Here is a 27,769-nt window from a genome sequence, read left to right as displayed (position 1 = left end):
TTTCCCCTCAGCCCCCCGCGCTCTCCCGTCCCTGCCTGACAGCCAGCCCCTTCCCCTTCGCTCGTACCCTGGGAGCTTCCCCTCGGCGCCCGGCTCGCCCTCAGCTGCCCCTCGGCGCCCCGCCTACCCCAGCGCCATCTCTCCGCCTCCGCCCCGGCTTCTCCTCAGGGCGCAGCTTCACTCAGCGCCGCTGCGCGCGCGCGGCGCCCCGCGCATGCCCAGGCGCCGGCGCCGGGCGGTGCTCCCGCCTCTTCTCGCGAGATCGGCGGGGCCGGTGTCATGGCGGCGGCGACGGAGGAGCTGGAGGTGGACATCGAAGGCGACCCGGCGGCGGCGCCCGGAGAGGTGGCGGCGGTGGGGTGAGTTGAGGGCTGTCAGCTGCGCGGAACGCGTCCCTTCTCCCCCCACCCTCGGTGTGAGGGGGAGGGCGGCCCCGGAGCCCCGCGCGGTGTCGCCTCCGCTGGCTGAGGGGGCTGCCCCGGCAAGGCCGCGCTCGCCCGGCGCCTCAGGGGGAGACCTTGGAGTCTCATTGGGGGCTCTTTGGCGGGGAGAGCACCAATGTTGATCATCATCAGGCAGGGCGGTGAGAACGGGGCCTGTGAAATCGCTGAGGTGAGGTGAGGTGAATGCAGAACTGCTGTCAAGGGATCCAACGGTACGCGAGCTGGGGACACTTGGTGGTGAGACTGCCGGGAGACTCCTTTGAAATACATAGGCAGAAGGTACTGTGTTGTATAACTGGAAGCTGACTTGCGGAGCCAGATGGGTGGAGAAAAGTGAACACAGGGAGGATCTGAAAACTGATTCAACAAATTAAGGGGTAAGGGATCTGGAAACAGCTGCTGAAGCAAATGGGTAGCAAACACTACAAATCTAGCATTTGCAGATGCTATGAGTGTGAGAGGATGATGTCAGAGACGGTGGCAGGACTCACGTGCTGTCCTGAAATAGCATCTGCTGTTGCCACTGTTGGAGACAGAATACTGAGCAAAGGGGACTATGGATCTGACCCATTCCTTGATGTGCTCCAAAAGAAGCAGGAATTGTACAGGTTTCTGGCTGTACATGAGAATTTAACCTTACCTCTAAAGAGATGTTTGAACTGCTGTTACAAAACAGTTCGGAATAGTAGGTGAATTTAATTTTAGTAGCATTGCAAGGGATGTAGGCGTAATTAGTCTTTAGTAAAGTCTGAGCATTCAGGAAGCAAAGAATGACAAAAAAACTGCATTAATTACCAAGGAAATTTTATGCTGCATTAAATAAGAAGAAAGTTGATCAATGATGTTAATCAGTGACAGCTTTCTAAAAGTAGTTATTTACACAAAAGATCAAGCATAATCTGGATGAAGTTCATAAGAGCGCTAACAACTCTGTATGATAGGATTCTGTTAAACCTTGTGTAAGTACGAGCTTTTCTCCACAGATTTTTCCTTATAAGGGGATGTTTTTACCTTATCGGGGGAAAGATGTATAAATGTTAAGTGGAGATAATAACACTTAATGACACTTTTAATATTAAAAATATAGGGGTTTAATTGTCTATAGAATTGTGGCTGCTTTCATTTTTGTCTATTTTACATGGTCCCTCCTGCTTTCAGTCTTTCTGGATGAATAGTTTTTACTGTTCAGGGTTTCACCAGTGTCTCATGCGGTCTGCAGTGAGATAGGTGAGGAGTTACTATTGAGATTACGAAAAATGGTGACTTGCTGAGGGGGATTTATGCTAAGTCTAATGGAATGTTACAAGAGAGTAACATTATATAATAGTCTGCAATGTATGATTTTAATTTTAATATCTAATTCCATCATCTTCTGTTAAAGTGTGTGTTATTTCTGCATGTTATTTTCACTCTCACAGCATTCATGTTGTCTGAATATCAGCTTTCATTGTTTTGAACACTGGAATCTTTTTCAGAAATCATGAAAACACAGCTTCAAACTTGCTGCAGGATCACTATCTTGATTCATCTTGGAGAACTGATAATAGTCTTGTAAGTATGTTTTAAATGAATGGTACTTCTAGCAAGGTTATCAGAACTTCTGTTTTCTCCATTCTTTTCCCTCCATGTACGTACTCTTTTAAGTTTTTAACCAGTGCTTTTTGCTTATTTTAGAAGCTATTACATATTGATTCTTGATACTCAAATAACAGCATGACAGAATTAAAGTAGTAAAACATATTCTTCTTGTTTGCAGCCATGGACGTTGGACAGCAGCATTAGTGAAGAAAACAGGGCTGTCATTGAGAAAATGTTGCTGGAAGAAGAGTATCCTTTTGCTTATTTGCTTGTATGGTTTTCTGTAGAACAATAGAAAACGTCCTGTTTCCAAAGGAACTGGACAAATCTTTTCTTGTTAAGGTGTCTGAAGCACTGTCATTTTGTAGGTAGATTTCAGAAGTCAGGGAGGATCCCTGAATTAATCATCTAGCTATCTGCAGCTTCTAATGGTGATTCTGATTGTTCAGAAAATGACTCTGAAGCTTGTCAGATTTAAGCTGACACTGGCACCAAAAATAGGAATATTTGTCCCCACTTCAGCTGCTTATTCATTGTGCTGATGCAGCTATTTGTGTGGTTTCATAGTGAACCTGATCAAACAGCTGATGTGGCTGAAAATAGCTAGTTCTTCTTGCTGAATTGTTCTTCACTTGGACTGGTTCACTGTCTGATTTTTGTTTGGCTCCATTCATACTTCTGCCAGCATGCAAGATGAAAATGGGAAAGAACAGTTGCTGCTTTTTTTTTTTCCTCTTTTTTTTTTTAAGCAATATTGCCTGAAATAGTCTTACATTAGTAGAGTTTCTGGCATAAGTTGACTTCAGCAGCCTAGGTGGGTTATTGCAATAGTAATCATGGGCTAATTTATTTTCGTGTTCTTTTTGTAATTGAGAGTAGTAATAGGCAGTAGTAGAGGAACAAGAAAGTAAAGCAATTGAGGTTTTCATAATAGAATGAATTATTTAGGCTTAATTTGAAAACAGATAAGGTATCAATACCATTAAAATGACTTTAGTTAATGTTTTCTAAGTCAAAACAAGAAAAATGCAGTTGTAGAAACAGGATACCTAGTTTGCCCCAAGTGAAGTGAGCATGGGGGTTCAGGAGTCAAATGTCACTTCCTTATGCATTAAACTAGTAGGAGTGTGTGAAATTGTGCGTATTTCAGTTTTGAAAACAGTGCGGTGCTTGCTTCTACAACACAGCAATATGAACCAGTATAATTCATATGATTATTAGAGTCCTCGCGTGTACAAATATATACTCTGATGCTTCAAAAACTTACTTAGTAACTATTTCAGATACTATTTATCTAATAAATCACTTTCTGAAAAAATATGGCTGAATCAAAAGGAAGCAGAGAAAAGATCTATGAAAAGGTAAGCTATGACCTTGGAAAAATTCTCAGTTGGTTGAGAAGAAATGAAAAGTCCTTCCAAAATAAGGTTATTTGCTGAGATATGTGACAGCATCACAATTATTAATTTTCATTTCCACTTTGTTTTTTATTTGCAGCCCACATAAGAAAACTGGAAAAGTCATGTACGTACATTTTAATGATTGAGTTGCTTTTTTAAGTGTGGCATCTGATTTTTTTTTTTTAAGTTTCTAGACACTATTGTAAAAAAAAAAAGTTACAGGTCCTTAGTTCCTCTTGTTTGGCTGTACAAAATTATTTAAGAGACCTTTCAAGGCAAAGAAATACTGTTGTGTGTAATAATAGGCCTGTAGTAAGCTGGGGGGTGTTTTGTAGCACAGTGGTCCTTACAAAAAAAAAAAAACAACCCTTGTTAATTTTAGTTGGCTTTCTTGCCTGAACTTTTCTGTTTGCTGCTTCTATGTATTTCTGTACCATTAGTTAATGATCAGTGTTGTGTTGCCTTGAATCTTCCTTTGTGATGGAGCTGACGTGATTCTCAGTATTTTATTTATCAGCCACATTCATGTTTAAGATGATACCTTTGAGTTTTACAGAAGATGGGGAATAGGCCTCCTGTCAGAAGTTGCCTTCAGTTGCTGGGATTTGTGAATATATATTGTTAAGAAAGCACTAACTTCTGTTTCCTATTTTCCTAGGGTGCGATCACCTACAAAATCAGCTAGCTACTCATTAAAGTGGACATCAGAAGAAAAGGAACTGTTTGAACAGGGGCTAGTAAGTTTGTTTATATATGTAATATTTTCAATATAAGTCATTAGTTTATCTTAAATAACAAAATAAGCATTTTATATTTATCTGCTTCTGCTTTTGTACTTCTAATGTGTTAAAAATAACTGGCATCTACTGAGAGTGTAATGATAAACAAATTTATATTAATGAATCCCCTGAAATGGCTTTGTTAACTAGACTTTGTTCATAGGAGGCTGATTAAAATTTGACATTGCAAAATGTCTCAAATATACAGCTTGATGAATTGTACAATCATAATGCTGTAGTTAACTACGGGAGGCATAGTGTGTGCTTAAGGCAAATGGGCTAATAAAGTGAAATCCTTTAACTACTATTGTAAGGTCTTTAGAGATTATGTGGTTGTACAGTGCTGAACGTAACAGGGTTTGCTTCACCAAGTACAAATTAATTTCAGTAGGATTCCTTGGGTTAGTAGGCAGTATAATTTACAGCGTGCCTGAATTGGGTGAGGAAGATCCTCTGGTTAAGAATAGCAATAACTTACTGTTGGATGCAGTTTTCTTCTTGGTAGAATATGAGTAGCAAGGTTCTTTGCCATAGGTTTGCTGTACTGTTTGTGCATTTGTAATGAATAATAGAGTTTCTAAACTCTTTTTGGCACATAAATGCAATGTCTGGAATGTTAGCGTTTGGGTAACTTAAATGTGCTTTGTTGTACTAGGTGAAATTTGGCCGTCGGTGGACGAAAATTGCCAAGTTGATTGGAAGTCGTACTGTTCTACAAGTAAAGAGCTATGCTCGGCAGTATTTTAAGAACAAGGTAAACGGAGTATCTCTGTAGCTAGTAAAAAGGCTGTTTGACAAGTATGCTCTGGTACATGTAGCTTGATGTTAATCCGTCTTTTCAGGGTACTGCAGTCAAGGTATGTAGTCTATTTATTCCCATATTCAGAAAAGCGGAATATGCTTCAGTGCCTATTTAAATATGAAGTCAGACCTGATTTCAAATTCCTAGAATTACTTTTATTGCTGGTCTAACTAAGCAATAAATGTAGTATACTTGTAGTCTCTTATACTGTTGGTTGGTAGTCTGAAAATACTCGTCTTCCACTATACAGTTGTTTCAGCTGTGTGTTGTATTTTTAGCATTAGCCTCATTTGAGACATCGGGGGCATTTAAGAAGAAATTACTAGTGTCTGTTGGGGTTTTTTCGAATGGTAATACATATTAATTTACACGTGAGCTAGAAGTTTACCTATAATGCTGTGTAAAAGTCAATTACAATGGATTAAAATGTATTGAAAGGGTAAAATGAGGAAGAAACACTTCAGAATGTCTGCTGTTCCAGTCAAATGATTATGACTATTTGGGAGGTAGAGGGGATTGTTTTTATTTTTTCCTCCTAAAAGTATTTTATATTTTCCTAAGGCAAAAACTGATGACTCTGAAAAAGAAGAGCAAGGTCAGTGTGGTAGCAGTCTTCCCATTGAAGATGGGATAAGGGTAGAAGCATGGTCGTCTGGAAACTTGAGAGGCCGTGCGGACCCCAATCTGAATGCAGTGAAAATTGAAAAGCTGTCCGATGATGAAGAAGTAGACATAACTGATGATGTGGATGAACTACTTTCTCCTACCTTCCAGCAAGAAACTGTAAAATCTGAATTATCTGTTATTTCAAAAAGTCCAGTTGAAGAAATGAAAGGAATGGAACGTGTTCTTTCATCTGTTGGGCACGCTTCTGCAATTTCTTTACCTAAAGAAGGTCCTCAACACACCAAGCAAGATACAGTGGATGCGTTAGTATTTCCAGGTGTTGCAGCAACGTGTTCTCAGCACCTGAATGGTGATAAATCAGTGAATTTAAATTACCGGCAATACAATAATTTTATTGAGAAAGCTGAACAAGGCAGACTAGTAACATCTCATGGCACTGGACGAGTGACTGATCAGGAGCTTAATGAGGAACAGAGAGACCTGGCTGATAATGGATTGCTTTTTCCCTCTCCCTGCCAAGTGGATGGAGATCATCAGGAAGAAGCGGAGGAGCTTAAACCTCCTGATCAAGAAGTGGAGGTTGACAGAAGCATCATTCTGGAAGAAGAAAAGCAAGCTATTCCCGAATTTTTTGAAGGGCGCCAGGCCAAAACACCAGAGCGTTATTTGAAAATTAGGAATTATATTTTGGATCAATGGTAAGATGCATTAACTTCATTTACTGAAAAAAATGATTAAGATGTCTCATGGCCTGCTTTGATGTAGTTAAAACTCTGCTTACTTCTGAGAAGAATAAAATTAATTTTATGGTAGCATTACAAAGATTGCCAGTGAACAGCACTGATTATTAAGGTAATGGTTCTTTTGCATTTTCCCCCTTTTTTTTTTTTTTTTTCCTGACAATCTGGAAGCTAAGCAATGAAAATACTTTGAAGCATTATGAAAATGAGCGTCCTATATCAGAACAAGGTGCATCCTTTTTGGTTATGTTATTTTCTTCCAGTTTTTGTCACCCTGTACGTAAGAATTCATATATGGTTTTAATAAATGGTTCCTCAAAGTAACTGATAAAATTAATTCCATAATGAGGTCTGTAGCATTGTACAGAATGTTATGCCCTTTACAGAAGGGCGGCTAGAAGAAAAAGTCTGTGCTAGAGCAAATAATGTCGACCAAAACAATACTTCACATTAAGAATCAATTTGGAGTAGTGCTTGTGCACTTGAATATTTTTTATTCCATCTCCAAAGAATCAGTTTAAGGAACTTTAGTGATTTGTGGTAGCAGGCTCAGAATACAGTTTGTTCTGTGGACAGTTTTGTTTTGTGTGCTCGCTGTGTTGGTTACCTTGCTTCTAAGTAGAAAGAATTGCTGAGTTTAACTCTGTTCTCATTCAGTTGTCTTACATATTGACAGCTTATTCTAGTTGCAAAGAAACTCTAAAATTCCATTTTATTTAAAAATCCGTGCTAGAGAAGTGTTGAACTGCAATGGTTCAGTATCAGGTTAAAAGCAAGCAATAAGTGCATAGAGAGTGAAAACAGGTTTGTTTATTACACCAAGGAAGCCTATGATTATATGAGCTATTTAGACTAATGTAATGCAGATGTTCTTATCTCAGTTTAACAGTATCGTGGTACTTCTGAGTAATTCATTGCTTCCTGGCACCAGTTGTGTTGAAGAGTTTGTTCTAACGGATGGAACATAAGTTTCACTCTGCATGAGTATGAATGTGTATGAATAACCCTAGAATAAATATTATGTGTGTTGTGAAATTTGTATTTTTGCTGTGATTGCTGTGTAGCGTGTGCATTGTGGAGGGGGAAAAAAAATCACTTCAGTGGCTCGTCTTAACCTCAGCTTCAGTCACACAATTCCTTCCTCCCCTTGTGATTTGCTTTACTGTTTAACGATGTGCTATACTTTATTTTAGGGAGAGGTGTAAACCCAAATACCTGAATAAGACTTCAGTACGTCCAGGCCTTAAGAACTGCGGTGATGTTAACTGCATTGGACGGATCCACACATACTTGGAATTAATAGGAGCGATTAACTTTGGCTGTGGTAAAGATATTTCTATTGGAATCAATTCAGAACTTAAATTCTGTCAGCTTTTTTAATTAAAATTAGTGTTTTCATGGGAAAGGTAAACATTAAGGTTAGTAAGTGTGTCTTTAAAAGAAAAGTTATAAGTTCACTTCATTGAAGCATGGATGACTCCACTTAATCGGAATCAAGCATCCACGTGGATATCCAACTTCTCTGTACTCTTAATGTCTTAATTAATAATTGCTGTTACATTTCTGTAGAAGAGAATCTTTGTTTGGACAGCGTTTGGTACAGTCATGTTCCAGCCTGTTGTGGCTGTAGCCTATTTTGGCATTAGCGTTGGACTGCTAAATGTTAGGGTGTACTGCTGTATCACAGAAGGATACACATGAATTCTTCCTAGGAAGGACCTTCTGAGCGGATTGTCTCTGTGACCTTTGAAAATCTAGAGGAGTTTGTAACTTTCTTGCGGGATTAAGGATTTTTAGTTTTACAAAAGGCCTTTTCTTTTTTTTTTTTTTTCCTCACTCCCCCTCCCCCCCATGTTTATTTCACACGAACTGATGGGGTGGGTTTTTTGTTTTGTGCTTTTCTGTGTGTCCAGCGTTGGATTTATTCTTTTTCCTGATACCCACTGTATCTGAAATTCTGCCCTCTGTCTGTGTAAGAGAGAATTCAAGTTGCTGTTTCTTTTCCTATACTGAGCTATAACTATTTCCTAAATGAAAACCAATGTCTTCATCCTCAGGGCTAGTTTTTAGAAGATTCAAATGTTAAAATTAGGTGACATGTTAAAAGTATAAATACACCTATAAGTTACTGTTGGTTCAGTCAATCAATTTGTGGATTGATTTTGGTCCAGAGCTGGATGACTGTCACCTAGGAGAGGAGGAATGGCCTGCAAATACATTTTGTCTGAAATAAATTAGCAAGAAGGAGGAAGGTTTTCCTGTCTTAAAAATGCTGTGGTAGTGGGAGATAATCAGTGGGGTAGATAATCAGTCAGTAATATGACCATCAAGAGATGTCTCTTCACTGTGGGGTTTTTTTGTTGTTTTTCTTTTCTTTATGGCGTTTGTCGTGACTGCTTATTTATGTCATTCTTGGCTCCGTACCAGAACTAAGTGGCTTCATACTTTGCTCTCTTCTGTATCCTGCAGAACAGGCTGTCTATAACCGACCCCAACTAGCTGATAAAACGCGGTCCAAAGAGGGGAAAGACACAGTGGAAGCGTACCAGCTCGCTCAGCGCTTGCAGTCCATGGTACGTTTTGGTGGGGGCAGCAAAGAACAGTCAGCGTGGAGAAGGTCTTTTCAGTCTTCGTTTTCAGCCGTGGCGTCTCAGGAAAAGTCTCCTCTCATTCAGTTTGCAGTTTCATTAGAACGCCCTGTACTTTCAGTGTCAGTCTGAGTACAAGTTCTGCTGTCTGACAGGTGTCTGCCCCAATTCCTCTTGTCTTACGCATTTGATTTCTGTACAGGTACTTAACTACAACTGTGTTTCAGTCCTTCCCCTGCAGCCCCAACCCCTTCCTCCACACCTCTCCATAAGTTATTAGTCTGAATTAGCCAGAAAATAGTGGAATGAGTTGGTAGCGTGTGATTAAGTTGCTTGCATTTTAACTGTTAAGCATACTAGGTATACGATATGACTTACTGAGAGCCTTATGCACACAACTAGTAGGAACTCATTTATAACTTCATGAATTACCAAGGCTTGCCAGATTTAATTTTCATACTCACATTTAATGTAGCATTTTAAGTACTTCATGGCAAAATAAATCAGTTGATGAGAGGAAAACTAGATCAATCCCACTGAAAAAAAATAAATTGAAATATAAGGAACTGTAGCATACACTAGATGTAAACAGACTGGTTTTATAGCTTTTAGTATTGTCTGAGCTATAATTCAGAACTGGATTGCTCTGATTGTGCTGGAATAATGCACCGTTACTGTCGGAGCTGATGATCCATGTGGAGCATCGACCAGGTGTTATGCTTTACAGCCTTAAAAACGGAAAACTTCACTGGTGATGTTTCATGACAGACTGTGAACTACATAATTCTACAGAACCCCAGGGTGTCCGTGCTTTTCTGTAAATATGTCATAGTGTTAGTAATATTCATGTGGCAGTAACCTTTTGGACGAATTTCTTATGTCTGATTAAATGAAGTGCCTGCAGTTTTTTCAGGAGTACGATCCTTGACTCATGTTGGTTTGCTTGCTGCAGCGCACAAGACGACGGCGAGTGCGAGACCCTTGGGGAAACTGGTGTGATGCAAAGGATTTGGAAGGACAGACATTTGAGGTAACCCTTCTGTGTTTTAAACTTTCCTTATAGAATTAATTCTTGCTAATTGCTAGCAGGTGGTGTTGCATCAAATATACAAGGGTAACAGTTGTGTAATAGGTGCTTAACCTCTCTTTGTGGAAGCAATAATTTGAAAATAATGTAGCAGCTGTTACATCTTTATGCTGCTGATAAATACAACTGTACTTTGGTGTTTGCAGAGGTGTTCGTGTTGTGAGCGTGTATGGCCCTACGCTGTTTTATGCCTATAAAGGTCTTTGCTTTGTCTTGTAGGAGATTTCATGACCCTTTGTTTTCAGTTAACTGCCTTCCTAATGCTAACAGTAGGGAGTAGGAGAATAAGATTTACATTTTTATTTTTTCAGTTCTGTATGGTTTCTTTGTGCTTATAATGCAGGTGATGTGAGTTCCTAATATTAATTCTGCTACTAGCAATATCCTCAGAAATACTGTGGTTTATGAAGTGCTTAGAAAAATTCATACAAATGTTAAATACTTTGTAGAAGACTCAGAAAGAAAATATCTGCTTGTCTATTCCTACAACTTAAAATTATGCAAGAAATGAAGAACTGTAAACATTCTATTTTTCTTGTATAGAAAACCCCTTAAATTTGCAGCCTTTGCTAATAGTATCTGTAACAATTACTTCCATAATGTTATAAGGCCATACCTATTTTTGAGCAACTGTGGTAGATAATCATAATACTTTCTGCAAAATACATGTTTGGATGGAAATAAAGTTTGAAAACACTCATCCCTAAAGAGGGGTCAGGATAAATTCTGGCCGTAGATTGTAATGGGAGATTTTCTCCTTAGTTATCACACTTGGGTTTATGTGTGGTTTGCGGTATGGGCTGAATTTGATTGACTTGGGGAACGTAAGAGTTCTCTCACCGGTTGTTTTGTGGACGAGATCTCTGATTGTCATTACTTTCACACTACTTGACTCTGCTACGGCTGTTGCCCTCTGTCTTGAGTAGTCTTGTAACACACACAAATTGAGAGCATATCAAGAAGACACCGATGGCAAGAACTTATTCTGGGATGGTTTTGGAATCACTACTGAAAGACCACTTAAGAGAGATTTAATTTTTTTTAAATTGTTTTAGCATCTGTCTGCTGAAGAATTAGCAAGAAGAAGAGAGGAAGAAAAACTGAAACCTGCAAAATCTTCTAAAGGTTCCAGACAAATAAAAAGGTATTATTTGATGTACATCGTGTTCAAACATAGATCTTCTAGAAATGAAACAAATGTCTTGGGTAGCCTCAGGCTGTAGGCTGCAGATCATTAATATGTATCACAGTCTGAAATAACATGTATCCATTTCAAATGTTTGGTGTTGAAATTCACAAGTGTGGGTACTGAAGTTTCCAGATTCGGTGGAACTCATCCTAGTGTGGGATGAGAAAATCCAGTAACGAAAACAAAGTTATTCCTCCTCTGCCAAGGAGACAGTGGGAAACTTGAAAAGTTTCCTGACTGTCCTACATCTTTAGAGAAATTTTCTTTCGTTTTATAGTTCCTTTGATCCCTTTCAGCTGATACCGTGCTGTTTATTCACTGAAGAGAAACAGGTATGTACCTATGAGAGAATAATCAAGAATACTTTATTACTTGTGCTACTTTTCTTATACTCATTGTTGTGTTTATCATTTCAGGAACCTTTCCAGGTGAAAGTGTCTTCTGAAGCACTTCTAATAATGGATTTGGTGAGGACTAAATTTTATCTTTCAAAAAGCTATGACGTATACGTTGTGGTTTTCTTTTTTGTGTTTGGTTTTTTTTTTTTTAATGGGTAACATCATAAGATTGAGAAATTCAGTACTATTCAGACCTAGAAATGAGAATCTAGTATTAAATAAAGCCCCTAAAGAGGAACTTTTTTTTGTATCGTGCTTAGTTTTTTCTAGAAGGTAAATGGTTGTACACTAATAAGAGTGTTACTACTCTCCGTCATAAGTTAAATATAATTTGCTTAAAGCTACTTTCTAAAATAGCCAGCCACTTTGCAGTTTTATGGACTTGTTTCCTACTAGTCTGGGCACTGATTTTGTGTTTGCAAAGCAATGTCTGTTTGGGTTTTTTCAGTAACAACAGGTTCTACCAAAATTGGTGCAGTTGTTCAGCATTGCACAGGCTTCAGTTCTTGAAGCTGGCGTTGCTTCGTGTGTGGAAGTGTTAGACAAATGCACTATGTTCACGCATGTTTATAGTAGGCAAACATTATCTCTTCTGTTTGCTTTAAAATGGAACACTGGATATTTGGTAATTTTTAGCTGTCCTAATTTTTCCTTCTAAATGCCATTGAGAAGTAGCTGTGAAGCCACTGTATTCTGTCATGTGCAGATCAAAACTAGGAGAAATTATACAACTTGAATTTTAATAATTGTGTAATATACTTTTAGCACTCTCACGTGTCCATGGCAGAAGTAATTGGGCTGCTAGGTGGAAGATACTCTGAAGCTGATAAAATTGTAGAAGTAAGTGTTTGTCTCTTTACATTTTCTCTAAAATACCAGAACTGTTAATCTATAATTCGAATAGATGAAAGTTTCTGAAGGGCAACTACTTTAATATATTAAAAGTTGGCGTTATTTACTGTAGTCTTGAAATGCTAGTTATGCTTATGTTCAAGTGTTGGCCTGTCAACTTTATCATGAGGAAGACCTGGTATATATATCACCTTAAAATTCTTTAAATTTTATTTAACTGATGGAGACTTTTTTAACAGGTTTGTGCAGCAGAGCCGTGCAATAGCCTCAGTACAGGGCTGCAGTGCGAGATGGATCCGGTATCACAGACGCAGGCCTCGGAAACGCTGGCTGCCAGAGGATACAGTGTTATTGGGTGGTACCATTCCCACCCGGCCTTCGACCCCAACCCCTCAATACGGGACATTGACACTCAGGCTAAATACCAGGTACCTGCTGGGCTGTACAGGAAAAATAATCAAATAGCAGAAAAACCCAACAGCCTCAAGTCTCCCCAGTATTTACAACGTTAATGCACGTTATGTTAATACACACGATTGCTCTTAATGCATCTTAAAATCAGGTCATTTGTAAATTGACATAAAAATGCTATTTTTTTAAATTTCAGAATGCTGTGCTGAAAAAGGTTGTATTTCTTGTATGAGTTTGTTTTCTTGTGTGCTTTTGGTCTTCTAGAGTTATTTCTCCCGGGGTGGTGCCATGTTCATTGGAATGATTATAAGTCCTTACAACCGCAATAATCCTCTTCCATATTCTCAGATTACTTGTCTAGTAATCAGCGATGAGATCAGTTCTGATGGTTCCTACCGTAAGTACCGATATTTTATCCATTGTCTTAATTTTTCTTTTCCTTTCTTTTTCTCTTTTCCCCTTCATGCATTCTAAGGGGAAAGATGTTTATTCTTGAACTTGTAAAATGGGTATTTATATCTTTATGTTAGTAACTTGTGCTGTACAAAACCAGGAATTTCACTTAAAGAGTAATCCTGCAAGTAGTCCGTGCTGTCATGATGAGAATATATAGGTATAAAAAGATTTTTTTTTTCTGTATTGGTATTTCCCACAATCTGTGAAAGAAATTAAAGGGTTGGGACAAGGGTCACTGTTACTTACATACAGTATCTGTATGAATAGCCAAGAAACTGCTTTGTGTGTATTACTTATACTTTGCTGTGTTACAAAATCTGAACAGATCCTCTGATGAGGAGACAGAAGTATAACAGCAAAGAATCGGCTGCTTTAGTGACCAAAAATCCTTGTTTGAGTACCTTAGTGTTCAGAAGGTCAAAGGATCAAACGTGCCAGCTGTCCAGGAAAAGAGAAGATGTGAAAGATGCAGTGGTGTGCTGGCACGAATCCCAACCGAAGAGAACAGATTCGTGATTCAAAATGTCCTCGTAATTTCATGAAAACGGGGTGTTTTCCTTTCTTGAATAGTTAAGAAAATATCATATACAATTTATGGCATTTCAAGTGATGATCAGCTCTTCCGTTCATTCCCGATATTAATTTGAGGAAAATTCCCATGATAACGGTCTATAATTATGGCAGCTGCCTCTTCTCTCTCCTCCTCCCTGTCCCTGTTTTAGTCCTGATTTTTGCATCCAAACTCCAAGGTTTCCAGTTTTCTTGGCAAGGCGATCGCAGAGGCCATGTGAGCCCACAGTTCCCCCTTTGTTTTTTCCTGTGGAAGTAAGGAAGGGAGACCATCTGCCTGCAGAAGAGCTTCGTAGTCCGAGGGGAAACGAAGTGGTGGCCACATCTGTGCAGTAATTCCTGTTTACCATACTGATAGTGCCGTAATTTTATCCTCATTTCCCATTGCAGCGTGGAGTTAAAATACTTAAAACTTTATCCACCCTTAGAAGTAGACCTTTTTCTTGCTCACATACGTTTTCTATCTGAGACGACTTTGTATTTATGTTTATCTCCTGAAATCAACTTTTTACGAAATGGTATCTCCTCTGGCTCTTTGGAAAGGTTATACCGTGGTGGAAGTGCCGTAGTACTGAGCAAACGAACAAAAATTAGTATCTCATATGAGCCCTAAATATTTCTGTAGATTAATTCTTACTCTTAGAAATGCATTTCGCACTAAACACTTCTCGCATTTGAGATTGTATTCAAATAGCAAATTGTATTTACTGCTTTCTTTTCATTTACGCTGAGGTACAGTTGGAAAGCATGTGTTTCATCTCATTATATTCTTATCTTGGAAAGACTGAGGGGGTTTTTTAATTATTTTTTTTAACGACTTACTGAAATCTACAGTCTTTCGCCCTGATTTTTGGTGACTGAATTGTGTTCTGCGAGTCGTTTTCTGGTGTTCCTTTAGAATACTTTCTAAATTCCTCTTCCCCCACCTGCAATAAACTAGAAGAATTTCTTGCTTTAGGAACAAAATTCCTCTGAAATCTAGAACAACAGTCAGCCAGTTCATACATGAAAAAACAAAACCTTTTTTATTCGCATAATAACCACATAGATCTTGGACTACAACAGTTTAAGTGGTACTAGGTTAATTTATTTTGCCATTTTTCTGCTTTGTTGTGAATTTCTGGGTGCTTCCTTACAGCACGAGGAATTGGCGAGGGCACGGAGAACAGCTTTGTTCCCTACTCCCACCAAAATTAAATTTGGAATCCAAAATATGTCATATTTTTAGTTTAACCTCCTTAACGTTGGCAAGTAACAGGACTGCCCGTTTCTGCAGTCAGTAATCAATTATTATGAACACTCATGAGGAAGGAAGTGATTGCACCTAAAACTGAGAAAGAAAAAAAAAAAAAATAATAGTGTGTACTGGAAACCCCAAATAATCATGTTCAATTGATTCCAGGCCTGCCCTACAAATTTGAAGTGCAGCAGATGATGGAGGAACCTCAGTGGGAATTAATATTTGAAAAAACAAGGTGGATAATTGAAAAATACCGATTCTGCCATAGGTACATGTCTACTTTATAATATCAAGAATAACCAGTTCAGAATTTTTGCATGTTTGTTATTGATGTCTCAATAGAGACGCGTGTCTGCTTTCTACAGCACTGCTATTATTTTTCTTTCAACAGCAGTGTCCCCATGGATAAAATTTTTCACAGAGATTCTGACCTGACTTGTTTGCAGAAAGTAAGTTTTCTTCTCTTAATTCTTACCTTTTTTTAAATTGAAAAGTTTTTTTTAAAATACAAGTCTGTTTTGCATCATCAGAAGTCAACTGAAATTGCATTTTTACAAATTAGAGATGTAAACCAATCACAATAAGTCACTTCTGTAGTGCAGCTTATTAACTTATGAACACAGTGAAAGTAACGGTGCTCATTTGAGGGAGCTGGGGACAAGGGTTCCATGCAGTTCCCAAGTTTAACCTCGGTTTGGGGGAGAATGAATGTCGGCTTAATGATGTCTCCTTTCAGCACGTTCTACACTTTCAGTGTCAAGCATTGCACGCGTTTCGAGGGATTTGGACTTCCTGGTCCTTTGTTCGATCAGTGAAGTCGTGCCGTGCCATGTTTTGTCACGCTTAAGTGGGAACTTGAATTTCCCTGTCAGCGTAGTCGTTGCTGTGCAGTTCTAAAGAACTACAGCTGTAACATTAATTGCCCAAACAAGACGGCAAATCTGCCCAAAGCAAAAGACATAAACAGAAAACATGTACATGATGATTACCCGCATCTAAATTTTTTTCCTCTCAACATGACTTTGCTTATAAACAGCTTAAATCTAAAACTGAGTTGGTAAAATACTCTTGAATTTATCTGTTGTGTAATTGGTTTTACAGACTTGGTTTTAAATCACCCATGTGTTCCTGTGCGACTGTTCCTTTCTAAAATTTATGTTGTACAGTTGAACACTTTCTGTAGTGTTAATCCTAAACAAATAAATAAAAATCCTTTTGGAATACTTCTAGAAGGGGAAAAAAATAAACTCGGGAAAAGTGACAATTTAAAACCAATCTCCTTTTCTTTTGACTAGCTTTTGGAGTGCATGAGGAAGACTTTGGGCAAGGTAACAAACTGCTTCGTTGCTGAAGAGTTCTTGACTCAGATCGAAAACTTATTCCTCTCCACATACAAGAGTGAGAAAAAGAGTAATGCCGAAGAAAATGAGAACGAACAATCAAATGAATCGTCGGTGTGATGGCTTTAACAAAACAAAATTATGGAATTTTGATTTTATTTTTTTAATTTTCTTCACCTCCTCCCCATTATGTCAACTCTTTCAGAATTATTATCCATTTTAATAGAACTGTTACAGAATCCGGTGTCATCTTATTGTCATGAAACGGGAATCTGAAAAATTTGTGATGTGCGTGACTTGACTACACGAGAAACACTTAATACTAACATTTTGTAAAAAACGAGTGCTACAGCATTAATTGCTTGACCAACAGTCTGCCACCTGGGAAGAAGGACAACCTGTTGAGAATCCTGTGCTTCAGTTCTCAAGGAGACTTTGTCCTCTCTCATGTCTTCCTGTTTGGAAATTTTCTCTTATTTTTTATTTACAAGTACCCATCTAACTCTGAATGAATTTATTTCTTAACGCTTTAGAGATTGTAAGTTTGAATGAATTCATAAAAGAGAAACTTCACTGAAATTAAAATTTTGTAGCTGGTTGATTTCAAACTTTCCTGGTATCCAGTCTGAAGTTTTATTCAGTTGTAGTTTGATACATCATCTGATTATTTTTATTTTTTTTTTTACTTTTTTTTCCCCATTGATCCCTTTGGTCAAGTGGCTTTTTGGCATGTTCTTTGCCATCTCGCTTCTGTATTGGGGAGAAAAAGCTGGCAAGTTTTCCTGACTTCTCAGTAGCGGTTGTGCTTGTTTCCAGTGGAAATGATAACTCCTGTTTTATTACAGGTTGCAATCTTTCTGGTCTTCCATTCTGTGGGGAGAGAGTACGTTGTTCTGCTGGATTGTTGCGATCTGTCCTCTTCTAATTGCCACTGTTTCCTGTGGAAACAAGAGCTCTTGATTGATGGCAACCTTAGTGCAACAAGCAGAAAAGTATTTGCCTTTTTAAAGAAAAAAAACCCACCAAGTTTTATATTCAGAGTCTCCTCTATAATGTGCAGTTCAATAAGAAAACGTCCTGGTTTGTATCAGTTCTTCAATTATAATTTCATACAAGTATACATTCAGATAAATTAGTCCTAAACAGATTGATCTTGAGAAGTTTTTTTGATTGGAAGTTGGAAATGTTTCACGAGCTATATCACTGTGAATCTTCATAGAAAAAATGTGCTTAAAATTTTGCTTTCTAAATCATGAGGGAATTTGTATGCAGTTATTAATATTTACACAAATTTATCTTGGGCAAAGTTTCTCAGAGAGGTCTAAAATATATTTGAAAACATGAATCGAGCGAGACCTTGGGTTTATATCTAGAGGGGTGACAACGGACTCAATTCTTATTTTAAAAAAAAAATATATGTGTGTATATATCTAGTCTTATGTAATATAAATGGAATTTTAAGATTTTATATGTTTACATTTTTAACTTCGGCTTTTCCTTTGTATGAAGAGTTTGAAAAGCTTTAAAATTGTGGAGTTGCGTCCCAAGGAAGGAACTCCTTTACAGGAAGTTAACGTTACTTTTTTATCATGCCTCGCAAAACGTTCATCTCTTTCTGTTAGCGAGTGGAAGGTGCAGAACCCGATCGTACGAAAATGTAAGCCCTTGAATCTGCATTGGGGCAATCACTGGGTATCAAGAGCTGTGGACTTAAAAATATTGGTGAATGTTCTCTGCTCTCCTCTATGTTCAGACCTGCTGGTGCGCAGCGTTAGAGCCCACTAACAAACTCGGGGATCCATGTGTGTAAGGCATGGTGACTCACTCTGCATATATCCTAAAATGTCATCTTTGGGACTTCCTACTTAAAAAGATTGCATGGCTTTCTCTGTGTCTAGTTTAAAGGACGCTTTTGGTGAGAAAGCATTCCTTCCCTACTTAGTCGTGGAGTGGTCTGCAGTGGAAGGTGTTCTTTTGCAGTTTTGCATAAGTTACTCTCTAGAAAAATCGCACAGGATAAATGTATGTACTAAAAGCTGTAATTAGTTCTGATTTGTAGGAAGAGAATTCTAAACCTCTTGTGTAACAGCAATATGAAGTAGATAATGTTCTCTGTCCACACGCGGTCCGTTTCCAGCCATTTAAGGATGGATGTCAGTATTTACCACGTAGAGGTAACGATGTGCTGGCTGCTTCTCTCTTTAATGATTAAAATGCGTTAAAGTAATACAGTTGTATTAATTGGATTTAACAGTGATGTTACAGAAGCATTTTGAGTAAAACATACTTTTGAAGCAGTTTGTCTCTTGAGAAGAGGAGGTGGTGCAGTATCGAGCCTTTGATACGCACACGAAGACTCCAGATTGTCTGGGAGTTCATCGGCAGGGTGCTGTGCGAGGAAATACAACCGCTGGTACCACTGTAATCCGGCATCACCACATGATAACGCATGTGAACTGGAAATACCGCATTTGTGATGCTAAGCAATAATTTTGTTGGCAGGAGCCATGGTAAGAAAATCACTAACCTACTTTTCATAAGTTATTTTGACTGTGTGATTAATAATGAGTTTGGCAGTTGCATGCTTCTAAAGAGATAAAAATCTATCTTACTAATATTACCAAGTTCTGCTACCAAACACATATAAGGCATTAAATATTTTTATTGGGAAGCTCACTGGAGGTTTGGTTTTTTTCCATCCAGCAATCCCTTCCATGCTCTCTTTGTTGTAATGTACCTGTTGTGGCCTAACACCCTATTTCTTTATGCAAGAGCAGCTGTTGCAGCTGGCCGAGCTGTTGCTCAGGAGATGGGAAAGGGTTGAGTAGCGAGTAGAATGATACAATTTAAAGTGGAAGAGTCAACAATCTAAAAAACAAATAAACAAAAAAAGCCCCCACAAACCCAAACCCCGAAGATGTAACTTTTGGCAAATACCCTTTATGGGCATTTGTTGGCTGAGTCAAGTGTTGCTGTCCCAGTTATCAGCGGTGCTTCTTCACAGGGAGATATACATATATATATATGTGTGTGTGTATAGCCTTGTGTTCCAGGGGAGGGAAATGCCTATATCTTATTTTATTTTTTTAAATAAGTAACTTTCCAATAACAAACAAACCCCAAAACAAACAAAACCAAATCCCAAACCAGCCAAACAAAACAAGTTAACGCTGTTGCCACTTGATATGAAATAACTTTTTTTTCCTTTCTGTTGCTGCTTTGACATTCCCTCCTGCTGCCACGCAAGGGTCTGCTAATAAAGGCCGCACCTGCAGGACCTGGAAGGGTGTGTTCCACGTTTGTAACAGCTTTTTGTCTCTTGAGCTCAGATCTGGTATTTCCTCCAAGTCTGGAACAATAACCCGGTGATTCAACTCAGTGCAACACCACCAGAGGGGGCTTTGTCACAGCTGATACAAAAAGGTTTGAAGTAAGATGAAAACTGTTCTTACCAGTGCCTGTAAACTTCTGGGTAGTGATTACACGTTGCGGGCAGTAGCTGTGTACCTTGGTATAGATTTGTTTCTTTCGTTTGTTCTTACGAACCCTCTGCTTTAGTCTCCTTCAGAAAATTATCCCGTAGTACTTTGTGGCAGGGATGCCAGGATGGCAGATCTGTATTTCCCACGGTTTTCAGAGTCCTGGCTGTAGGATCGCTACAGTAACGTAATGGGTTTGGTTTTGTGGGCGACTCCAGTGAATTCTGAAGGTGATCATCAGATTACCTTTCAAACAAATTTGATTCAAACGTGGTGGTTCTACCTCTGTTTCTGCCAGCAGCAGGAGCCAGGCGAACCCTTTCCTGCTGTGAGAATTTGGTCTGCTGGGCGTTACTGAGCAGTGAGGACTGCGCTGTGTCAGGGAAAGGGATGCGTGGAGGTGGCAAACAAGTGGCATGGAGGTGTAGAGTGCACCCCGGCCTCTGCAAGGGGAAGGAACGGTGCTGTGCTGCCGCTGCCAGCCTCAGCGAGGAGATAAGGGACATCAGGGTGCGTGCAGGGTGACTTCACCCGCCCCCACGGAGCCGGCGCTTGGGAAGGAGCTGGATGTTAACATCCCAGTGAACACTGTAGTCATATTTGATACTGAACAAAGTATTTAATGGCCTAGATAAAAGCATTCTGGTTGTTTAATTGGAAATGTCTTGCTGTTTTACATAGACCTAGTGCCCTATTTTTATGAGATTTAGAATTGTGCTGAGAAATTGTTTCCATGGAAGCAGAGATCACTAAAGAAATAATGCCCTCCGCATTTCCTACAGGATTATTCCTTTTACAGGCTGCTGTTCTAAATAATTAACTCTTGTAGTGCCATTACATCTTAGCATGGATTAAAGGAAATAATACTTTTTATTTTTTTAGTGTCACAGACACATATTTTTATATATATATAAATATATATATGTATATAGGTATTTGGAATTTTGTCTTTAAAATACGTCTGTTCTGCCCTTATTTACAGAGGGGGAATGCCACCAGTGCAAAAAAAGTCAATGGAAAAGTGCACTTTCTTTGGCAATTTATGCAGCTCTGTCAGGGAAACTTAAAATTATTCTTCCTTTGCCCTTCTCGTGCCTGAGCTTTTTCTTGTTCTCTTGTTCTATGCTTTTTGCTTGGTGACGGGTATATTCTAAAACCATCGTCATGCTTCTGGCCACCTTTGAGGGAAGAGACAACACAGATTTTAATTCAGGTAACAGCAATGAGAATCTTCCGCCAGCAGGGAAAAGAGGCCATCTCGTTTAGTTACCCATGTTTTTTCTTCCACATCTTACTTTTGACAAACCAGTCAATTTTTCTGTACTTCCCTGTAAGTGCCTGTAAAAAGGGGAAACTGTCAAATGATAATACGAGGCTGCGACCAAACATGAATGTCTGTAAACATCATACAAGAAAAGTACTAATTACCAAAAAGGCCCGTTAACTGCCCGTCCATACGGGGCTTTCTGGGCAGGAGGGCAGCGCAGCCCTCGGCTGTATAGACGTTGCCGTCGCTTCACTGAAGGCAGTTGTGGGCTGTAAGGTTACGGCAGTTGAGGCTCTCTCCTCCAGAGAGAAGAAAAACAGAACGTACCCTCTCTGAAGTTCTTGATGTGAAACAAAATAAAGACAAGAGATGGGTATGTAGGTGACAGTTCAGTGGATTTTGACGTTGAAGGAAGGATGTAAAATTTTTTTAAAAAAGCAGATTACTATAGGTAATATAGGTAATTAATTTTTAGAAATTAAAAATGGGAAAAGAGTTACCAGACTATTATCAAAGAATCATCAATATGACAACTTGAAATACCTAGCAGTTTTAATAATAATTTTAACTGCAGATCTCAGTTCTTTTCTGAGAAAGGTAACTACTGTTAGGGGAAACGGAGAGGTGTGATAACGCACTATAAAGGAGCCAAGAATTATTTGAAGAACTTGCCTCACCGTTGCTCCTTCAAGAGGCGTATGTTTCCGTGGCTTATTTAGAAATAGGTCCAGCTGCAAAGTTCAGCTCCAGATTGTGCCCTTCTCTGGTGGCAGAGGGTATTTACGTTGGGGAGCGTTTAATTTTAAACCGATACTGTGTTACAAATACTCTCTGGCAGCCAGGATAAGTTCCCACTGTTCACGCTGACGCAAGCCATGGCTCCGAGGAGCCCAGCTTGCGTTGATTTGAAGCGGGGCAGGCCCTCAGGAAAGCAGCAGCACAGGTAGAAGGAGCTAATGTATACACTGTTCTATGGTCGTTACTGGTCCCAAAATAATGATTTATAAAGTGTCTGACAGTGTTTGACAAATCAGATGAATGGGACTTGCTTAATGCAAACTGGAAAATATCTTTCAGCAGCTGCCCCAACACATGGAAGCGGTAACTCATGCTTTGTAGATCATTAGGACGCTTGGGAGCTACTGGAGTGTACTGCGAAAGGCATTACTCAAAGTTCAGATTGAAAAATCTTTTCAGAAACAGCTAACAACTCTGTAAAGGTAATGCAAGCATGAAAATCGTCATTCCTAGTATTGCCTTGGGATGAGCACAGGCCAGAGGAAAGGAGCGAGAGAAGCTTTCCGTGCTGGAAGGCGAGACTGCGCTCCTGTGCCCTGTCAGTAGGAGAGCAGCCATCAAACTGATGAACAGCTGTTCCTCCGGAGTTGGCAGCTACTCCAGGGTTCTGTTGCAGCATACACAAACGTGTATTTGCATAGTCCATACAAAGCCTAAAGAAGGAAAAGGGCAAGCTGCTTGTGCTTTAGTCCAGAAGGGAAGCCCAAGGTAGGATCTATGCTTCAGGTTGGCTTTTGTCTTTTCCCTGTTGGTTCCTCATCAAGGAAGAGGGATGGCAGGCAGCTGGAGGCAGGCACCAGTGCCGCTCCCTGCCAGGTAAGAGCTGAAAGTGCAATCTGTTGACTTCTCTAGAATTTGGGTACAAGATGCCAGTTGTTTTTGAAGGAGAACCTGTTTGGTGGGTCTGATTTGAATCTTGATAAAGGGAGCAGCACACCAGCATGTACAAACGAGTAAACTCCATGAATGGATTAAAGCTTCAGCTATTGCCTGCTGTCACCCGGGACTTCATCCACGCTTTTCACCTGCAATATGGAGCCTCTCTTGGGGGTTTTGCTGGGTTTGATTCTGGCGGCAGCTTCATCAGCGCAGAACAACTGTACCTGTGCGACCAACAAGTGGACAGTGTGTGCCCAGGACGGATCTGGGAACTGCACCTGCGTGCTGGTAGGTTCAAATCACAGGGTAGACTGTTCAACGCTGACTTCAAAATGCTTGCTGATGAAGGCAGAAATGACTCCCCTGAAGGAGAATCGCTTCTGGGGCCAGCCCCGTGTGCTGTTAGATATTGATGGCATTTACAATCCAGACTGCGAGGACAGTGGTGTCTTCAAAGCCAGGCAGTGCAATCAAGCAGCTACTTGCTGGTGTGTGAACACTGCCGGAGTCAGAAGAACCGAAAAGGGTGACAAAAGCCTGAGTTGCGGTGAACTGGTTAGAACAAGCTGGATCTACATTGAAATGAAGCACAAAAAAAGGTCCTGTGCCTTCAATGTTACCAACATAGAAGACGCCCTGAGACATCTGTTTGAGAGCCGATACAAACTGCACCCCAAGTTCATCACAGCCGTGAAGTACAATTTCCCGCTTATCCGAATCCAGCTGAACCAGCAGGGCTCTGAGAAATCGAGGTGTGACGTAGATATAGCTGATGTGGCCTATTACTTTGAAAAAGATATAACAGATGACTCCGTATTTCGTTCTAACAGAACGTTAACTGTCAATGGAGATGCTCTGGATATTGAAAAAATAAGGATTTACTATATTGATGAAAAGCCCCCGCAGTTTTGCATGAAACAGCTGGCTGCTGGCGCGAGTGCTGTGGTGACAGTGGTGACGATGGCTGCTGGCTTTGGCATCGCTGTGCTGGTCATTCTGAGGCAGCTGCGGACAAGAAAATATGAGAAAATTGAGATGAAAGAAATGGGTGAAATAAGAGCACCAAGCTTACAGCTGCCCTGATCTGGGGAAAAAAAAAAAAAAAAAAAAAGGCATCTGAAAAAAGAAAGGCAACAAGAAGGGAAAAAAAACCAACCAAAAAACAAAAGGCACAAGATACAAACAGCAAACGGCCTCAGTGTGTGTGGATGGATTTGGAGAGTTTTTTTTCCTTTTTAGAGGAATTTATACAGTGATTGTTCTAAATTATTCTAGTTTAGTAAGAATGGCTTTTGTGTATAAACTAATCTGGGTGTCAGTTACCTAAATATTTTAAATGACTCCCAAATTAGAGGCTAGGAAAACTGTTACAGCTGTCTATTTAGCATAACGTAGAATGCTTTCGCTTGTACTGCAGGCCTCGTTCAGCTTGCTTAAATAATCTTTGAGTGGTTCTTGGTGTAATTGGGTTATACAGCTGCTTTTCTGTTGGTAAAGACTTTTTAAATGTGGGTGGGTGGGTTGGTTTGTTTGTTTTAAGCTGCTGGAACTCCTTAATCGACAAACAATTTTGGAAATATTACTAAATAACCAAATAAGGTTGTGATAAGATACTCAATGGCACCAGAGGCTTTTATACAGAGTCATTTGTTAGGAAACATCGCTGCGGTCTCTTCCAGGTGTGGGGATCCCAAGTTTCCGAGTTTGTATTCAGGCAGCACCGTGAGCTATTCCCACTTGTGCTCTTTAACAAGGGTCTGACACTCCCCGTCAGCAAAGATCCCTTGATCCCGCTGCAAGAGTGAGTTCACCTTGGGGTTCTGCCCAAATTCAAACTCTGGGAACAGCTTTCTGTCTACCTAAATTCCCCTTGCAATTTTAATGGGAGGAGATATTTTTCAGTATTGTACAGCTTCACAGGAGTACTACACAATGCTTCAGGACAAGCTGAAAAAGAGCTTTATTCTAGTAGAGCTGCAGGGGGAATTTAAGAGCAAAGTGTAATTACTAAAGGTGGAATCTGGCCAAGACACTAGAACTGGACTTCTTCGCTACCTACTCATCTGCTGCTTTCCTTGTTTGGGAGGTCATATCCACCGTGAAGGACACTTTAAAGAAAATAATTCTAGTTGTTAAATATTGAAATATTGGCAGTTACATTCTCTGTACGGTGTACGGATGTCGTGAAGTCCCATCCGTCTTACATTCAAAATGAGACCGCAACACAGAGGCACTGCACCAGGATCAGCTCTTTTATTTTGCTAATTAGTTTCAACATTACTAGTTTGTAATTCTAATAACAGTCAGTAATGAGCTACTTCTAGGGCAAACTATTAAATATGCATCTCTGATTCTACTCAATGAATCGGAAACCAGGAAAAAAAGTGAAGATGCTTTGATTCTGTTTCTGCCTTTGTTCATATCGAAGAGATCTGCTGTTCGTAGGGGTAGGAGTGTTTGTTTAATATTTTTTTAGCTCAACATCCACCATCTCCATTTAATCTCATTCTTGTTCACTTACCTGCTGGAAACACTTGGGCTTTGGCTACATAGGATGGGGTGGATGCATCACGTTTCCCCAAAATTAGATTTTTATGCAATTGCATCAGCAGTATTAATGAACTCAACAACTTTTGGAGCGGGGTCTATAATTTACTGTGTGCCTTATGGCAACGTGCCCAAGCTGGTTGTGTATCAGTCAAGTATATACATTAGTACTGATAGAAGATGAAGTGAGAATTTAATATCGAGGTTGAATTTTCCCAAGTCATAGGAAAATAGAGAACTCAGCCTCACTCCACGCAATTTTGCAATTAAGCTTTTATAAAATGGATTAAATTAAAAATCTAGAGCTGAGCAGCCCTTAGTGCTGAAGAAATGTAGCATCAGAATGAAAATTTTCCAAGTAAGTACAGTGCTTAACCACTTCCGTAACTTATGCAGAGCTGATAAAAGCTATGTGCTTGAGAGGTTGGTGCTTTCCTTCCATCAGGGAAGATCATGAGCTGTGCTATCTTTTCTAGGGATCTACTGTGGTTTTCAACATTCTTTTAAAATTGCTGCATTTTTCTTATTTCTGTCATAAGAAATAAAAAAAATATTCAAGGTGAATGATGAGATTTTGTATTAAACATGTAGGCGTGTTTTGATTAGGAGAGGCAAAAGTGACTAACTGTTGAAAAAAAACAGGTAAGAGTTTCAGCATTTCTTTGGCTCTTGCCTTTCTTTTTAGAAGCGGAGATTGAGAAGAGAGGCTGTTGTGGTGCCATTCATATTTTTGTTAATCATTAAAGGACTGCTCCATGAAAATCCTGTGTTGTGGCCAGTTATTTCCTTGCTGGTCATGAAGCACCAGTAGAGTGCGTACTGCTAGGGGACTGGAAATGCACTAGGGTTGTTTAATAGGTTGTTTAATAGGAGTGATAAAGTATGTGATAATGTATGTGTCTGCAATTAGTCAAAAGAATGAGAAGATTAATGGCTGTGCAGAGCTCAGAGACCCTCTCTTTTGGATTAGAGCATTCTACTTGAATAAAGCTTTGTAAAGCTACTGTAGAATCTGGACTTTAATAAACCAAACATACCCGTTGCTCCTGCTACATACTCATTCCTCTCCTGCTGCTCCAGTCGTACCACCTCTTGGGCTATGTATTAGTATCTTTTTTGCACGTGGTAAATCAAGTATTTTACTGTAACAGTCCATGACGTTCAGCTGGTTTGACTTTCTGTCCAGTGCTGTTCTCACTGAAAAGGAGAAAATGAGTTCCTTGTCAGCTTTAAATTTTGAAAATTTAAAGTTCTCTTTTATTATTCATTCTAATTTAGAAATTTCTAGTTATCCCTTTCCTGATTACATCATCCTGTTTTAATGGTGTGTTTGTTCATTGTCTTTAATTAGGCTTTATACTCTTTGCAGTAGGCTCTGTGGGTACAGCCAGCATGGTGACAGTGACGGTGGTTTTCTGTTGTAGACAGCGTTGGCCGACAGCTTTTAAGTAGTGCCCTGAACAGCGTGATTAACATCAGTCTTCTGTCAGTTTCTGTGGGGTCTGCTCCGGCATAAACGCATTCAGGGGAACGTTTTATTTTAGAATACTGTTTTAATACTCTGTATGTATAAAAGCATATGTATTTATGCATCTATCTGTGGGTAGATACAGAAATAAACCCGTAGCTGATATGAAAGATGCCTTTCTGCTGTCACCCACCTGTATGAGGTAACAGTGGCTATGCTTGCTTTAACCACAGTAGAGCTGTCTGCTGTCTAAATTACGTTCTGCAATTCCAACTGCTGAAGGGCTGCCTTAGAAAGCTCAAAATAACCACTGGTAGAGAACAAAAATCCTGTCTCTGTGCTAGGGCTCTGAAGAGGACAGTGCTGCCACCTTCGTGCAACTGCACAAAGTGGGTTTGGGCCTTTGCTTTTAACTTTTAATTAAAACTTTTTTAACCGCTCAAGATCTGAGGCAAGTGCCAGAAGCAATGCCAGCACTACAGCAAGGAAATGAAAGATAAGGACTCATGGAAGGATTAAAACCCTCTTAAACTCTGTTCCCTCTATTCCCCCTGGTAAAATCCATGCCTGCTTATATATGCAAGTATGTATTCTTGAACGCATTGACATAAAATCCCTGCATTAGTTTGCAAATGACTGGTGTGTGTACACACACGTCCATTCCCACACCTATACTTAAGGACACACACGTGACTATTTATGTTAGAGCAGGCAAGCCCCAGGGAAAGCTTTGTGGCAGCAGATCCTACATTGCATTCAGCCAGCCTGCAGCCTGCTCTAGCCCTTATCAGTGGCAAAATAACACAAACCTGCTGCTGTTTTGGAACAAAA

General features: G+C 39.6%; 3 protein-coding genes across 27 annotated transcripts in view; 2 read left to right on the top strand and 1 right to left on the bottom strand.

The window, feature by feature from the left end:
* FGGY (FGGY carbohydrate kinase domain containing) overlaps positions 1-258 on the bottom strand; it is a 327,883-nt gene extending 327,625 nt beyond the window's left edge. For 10 of the 20 annotated variants that reach the window (XR_012588585.1, XR_012588583.1, XR_012588584.1 and 7 more), the window contains exon 1: positions 68-204. The gene's annotated coding sequence lies outside the window, so the exon portion shown is untranslated. Of the gene's footprint in view, positions 1-67 lie in introns of all 20 variants that reach the window. The other 10 variants (XM_074596615.1, XM_074596616.1, XM_074596629.1 and 7 more) reach the window with 5 other exon arrangements.
* MYSM1 (Myb like, SWIRM and MPN domains 1) lies at positions 253-19,171 on the top strand. Of its 6 annotated transcripts, XM_074596609.1 has the most exons (21): positions 259-359; positions 580-820; positions 1,919-1,994; positions 2,200-2,270; positions 3,305-3,382; positions 3,519-3,545; positions 4,080-4,158; positions 4,856-4,954; positions 5,564-6,327; positions 7,563-7,693; positions 8,839-8,942; positions 9,910-9,987; positions 11,100-11,188; positions 11,511-11,565; positions 11,650-11,700; positions 12,397-12,471; positions 12,723-12,911; positions 13,159-13,291; positions 15,323-15,428; positions 15,552-15,609; positions 16,456-19,171. In XM_074596609.1, the coding sequence occupies exons 4-21, from the start codon at positions 2,254-2,256 to the stop codon at positions 16,618-16,620; spliced, it is 2,298 nt and encodes a 765-aa protein (XP_074452710.1). In that variant the 5' UTR covers positions 259-359; positions 580-820; positions 1,919-1,994; positions 2,200-2,253; the 3' UTR covers positions 16,621-19,171. The 6 variants fall into 6 exon arrangements, with proteins under 6 accessions (XP_074452708.1, XP_074452707.1, XP_074452710.1 ...); XM_074596607.1 differs by lacking the exon at positions 580-820 and having other exon boundaries at positions 253-359; positions 15,555-15,609; XM_074596606.1 differs by lacking the exon at positions 580-820 and having other exon boundaries at positions 253-359.
* A 1,727-nt stretch (positions 19,172-20,898) lies between these two features.
* TACSTD2 (tumor associated calcium signal transducer 2) lies at positions 20,899-26,470 on the top strand. The gene has a single exon (XM_074596646.1). It carries the CDS (start codon positions 23,077-23,079, stop codon positions 24,004-24,006), a length of 930 nt encoding a protein of 309 aa, XP_074452747.1. The 5' UTR covers positions 20,899-23,076; the 3' UTR covers positions 24,007-26,470.
* The last annotated feature ends 1,299 nt before the right edge of the window (positions 26,471-27,769 follow it).

Source organism: Larus michahellis, chromosome 8, assembly GCF_964199755.1.
Source record: "Larus michahellis chromosome 8, bLarMic1.1, whole genome shotgun sequence".
Lineage (NCBI taxonomy): Eukaryota > Metazoa > Chordata > Aves > Charadriiformes > Laridae > Larus > Larus michahellis.
The sequence above is the reverse complement of the archived record's forward strand: the minus strand, read 5'-3'. Positions and strand labels throughout refer to the sequence as shown.

Excerpts from the sequence above, each read along its gene's own strand:
- MYSM1 (XM_074596603.1), top strand. The coding sequence starts at position 280 with ATGGCGGCGGCGACGGAGGAGCTGGAGGTGGACATCGAAGGCGACCCG. Across the intron at positions 8,943-9,909 it reads CTCAGCGCTTGCAGTCCATG|CGCACAAGACGACGGCGAGT; the intron begins GTACGTTTTGGT and ends TGCTTGCTGCAG. Across the intron at positions 15,429-15,551 it reads AAATACCGATTCTGCCATAG|CAGTGTCCCCATGGATAAAA; the intron begins GTACATGTCTAC and ends TTCTTTCAACAG.
- TACSTD2 (XM_074596646.1), top strand. The coding sequence starts at position 23,077 with ATGGAGCCTCTCTTGGGGGTTTTGCTGGGTTTGATTCTGGCGGCAGCT.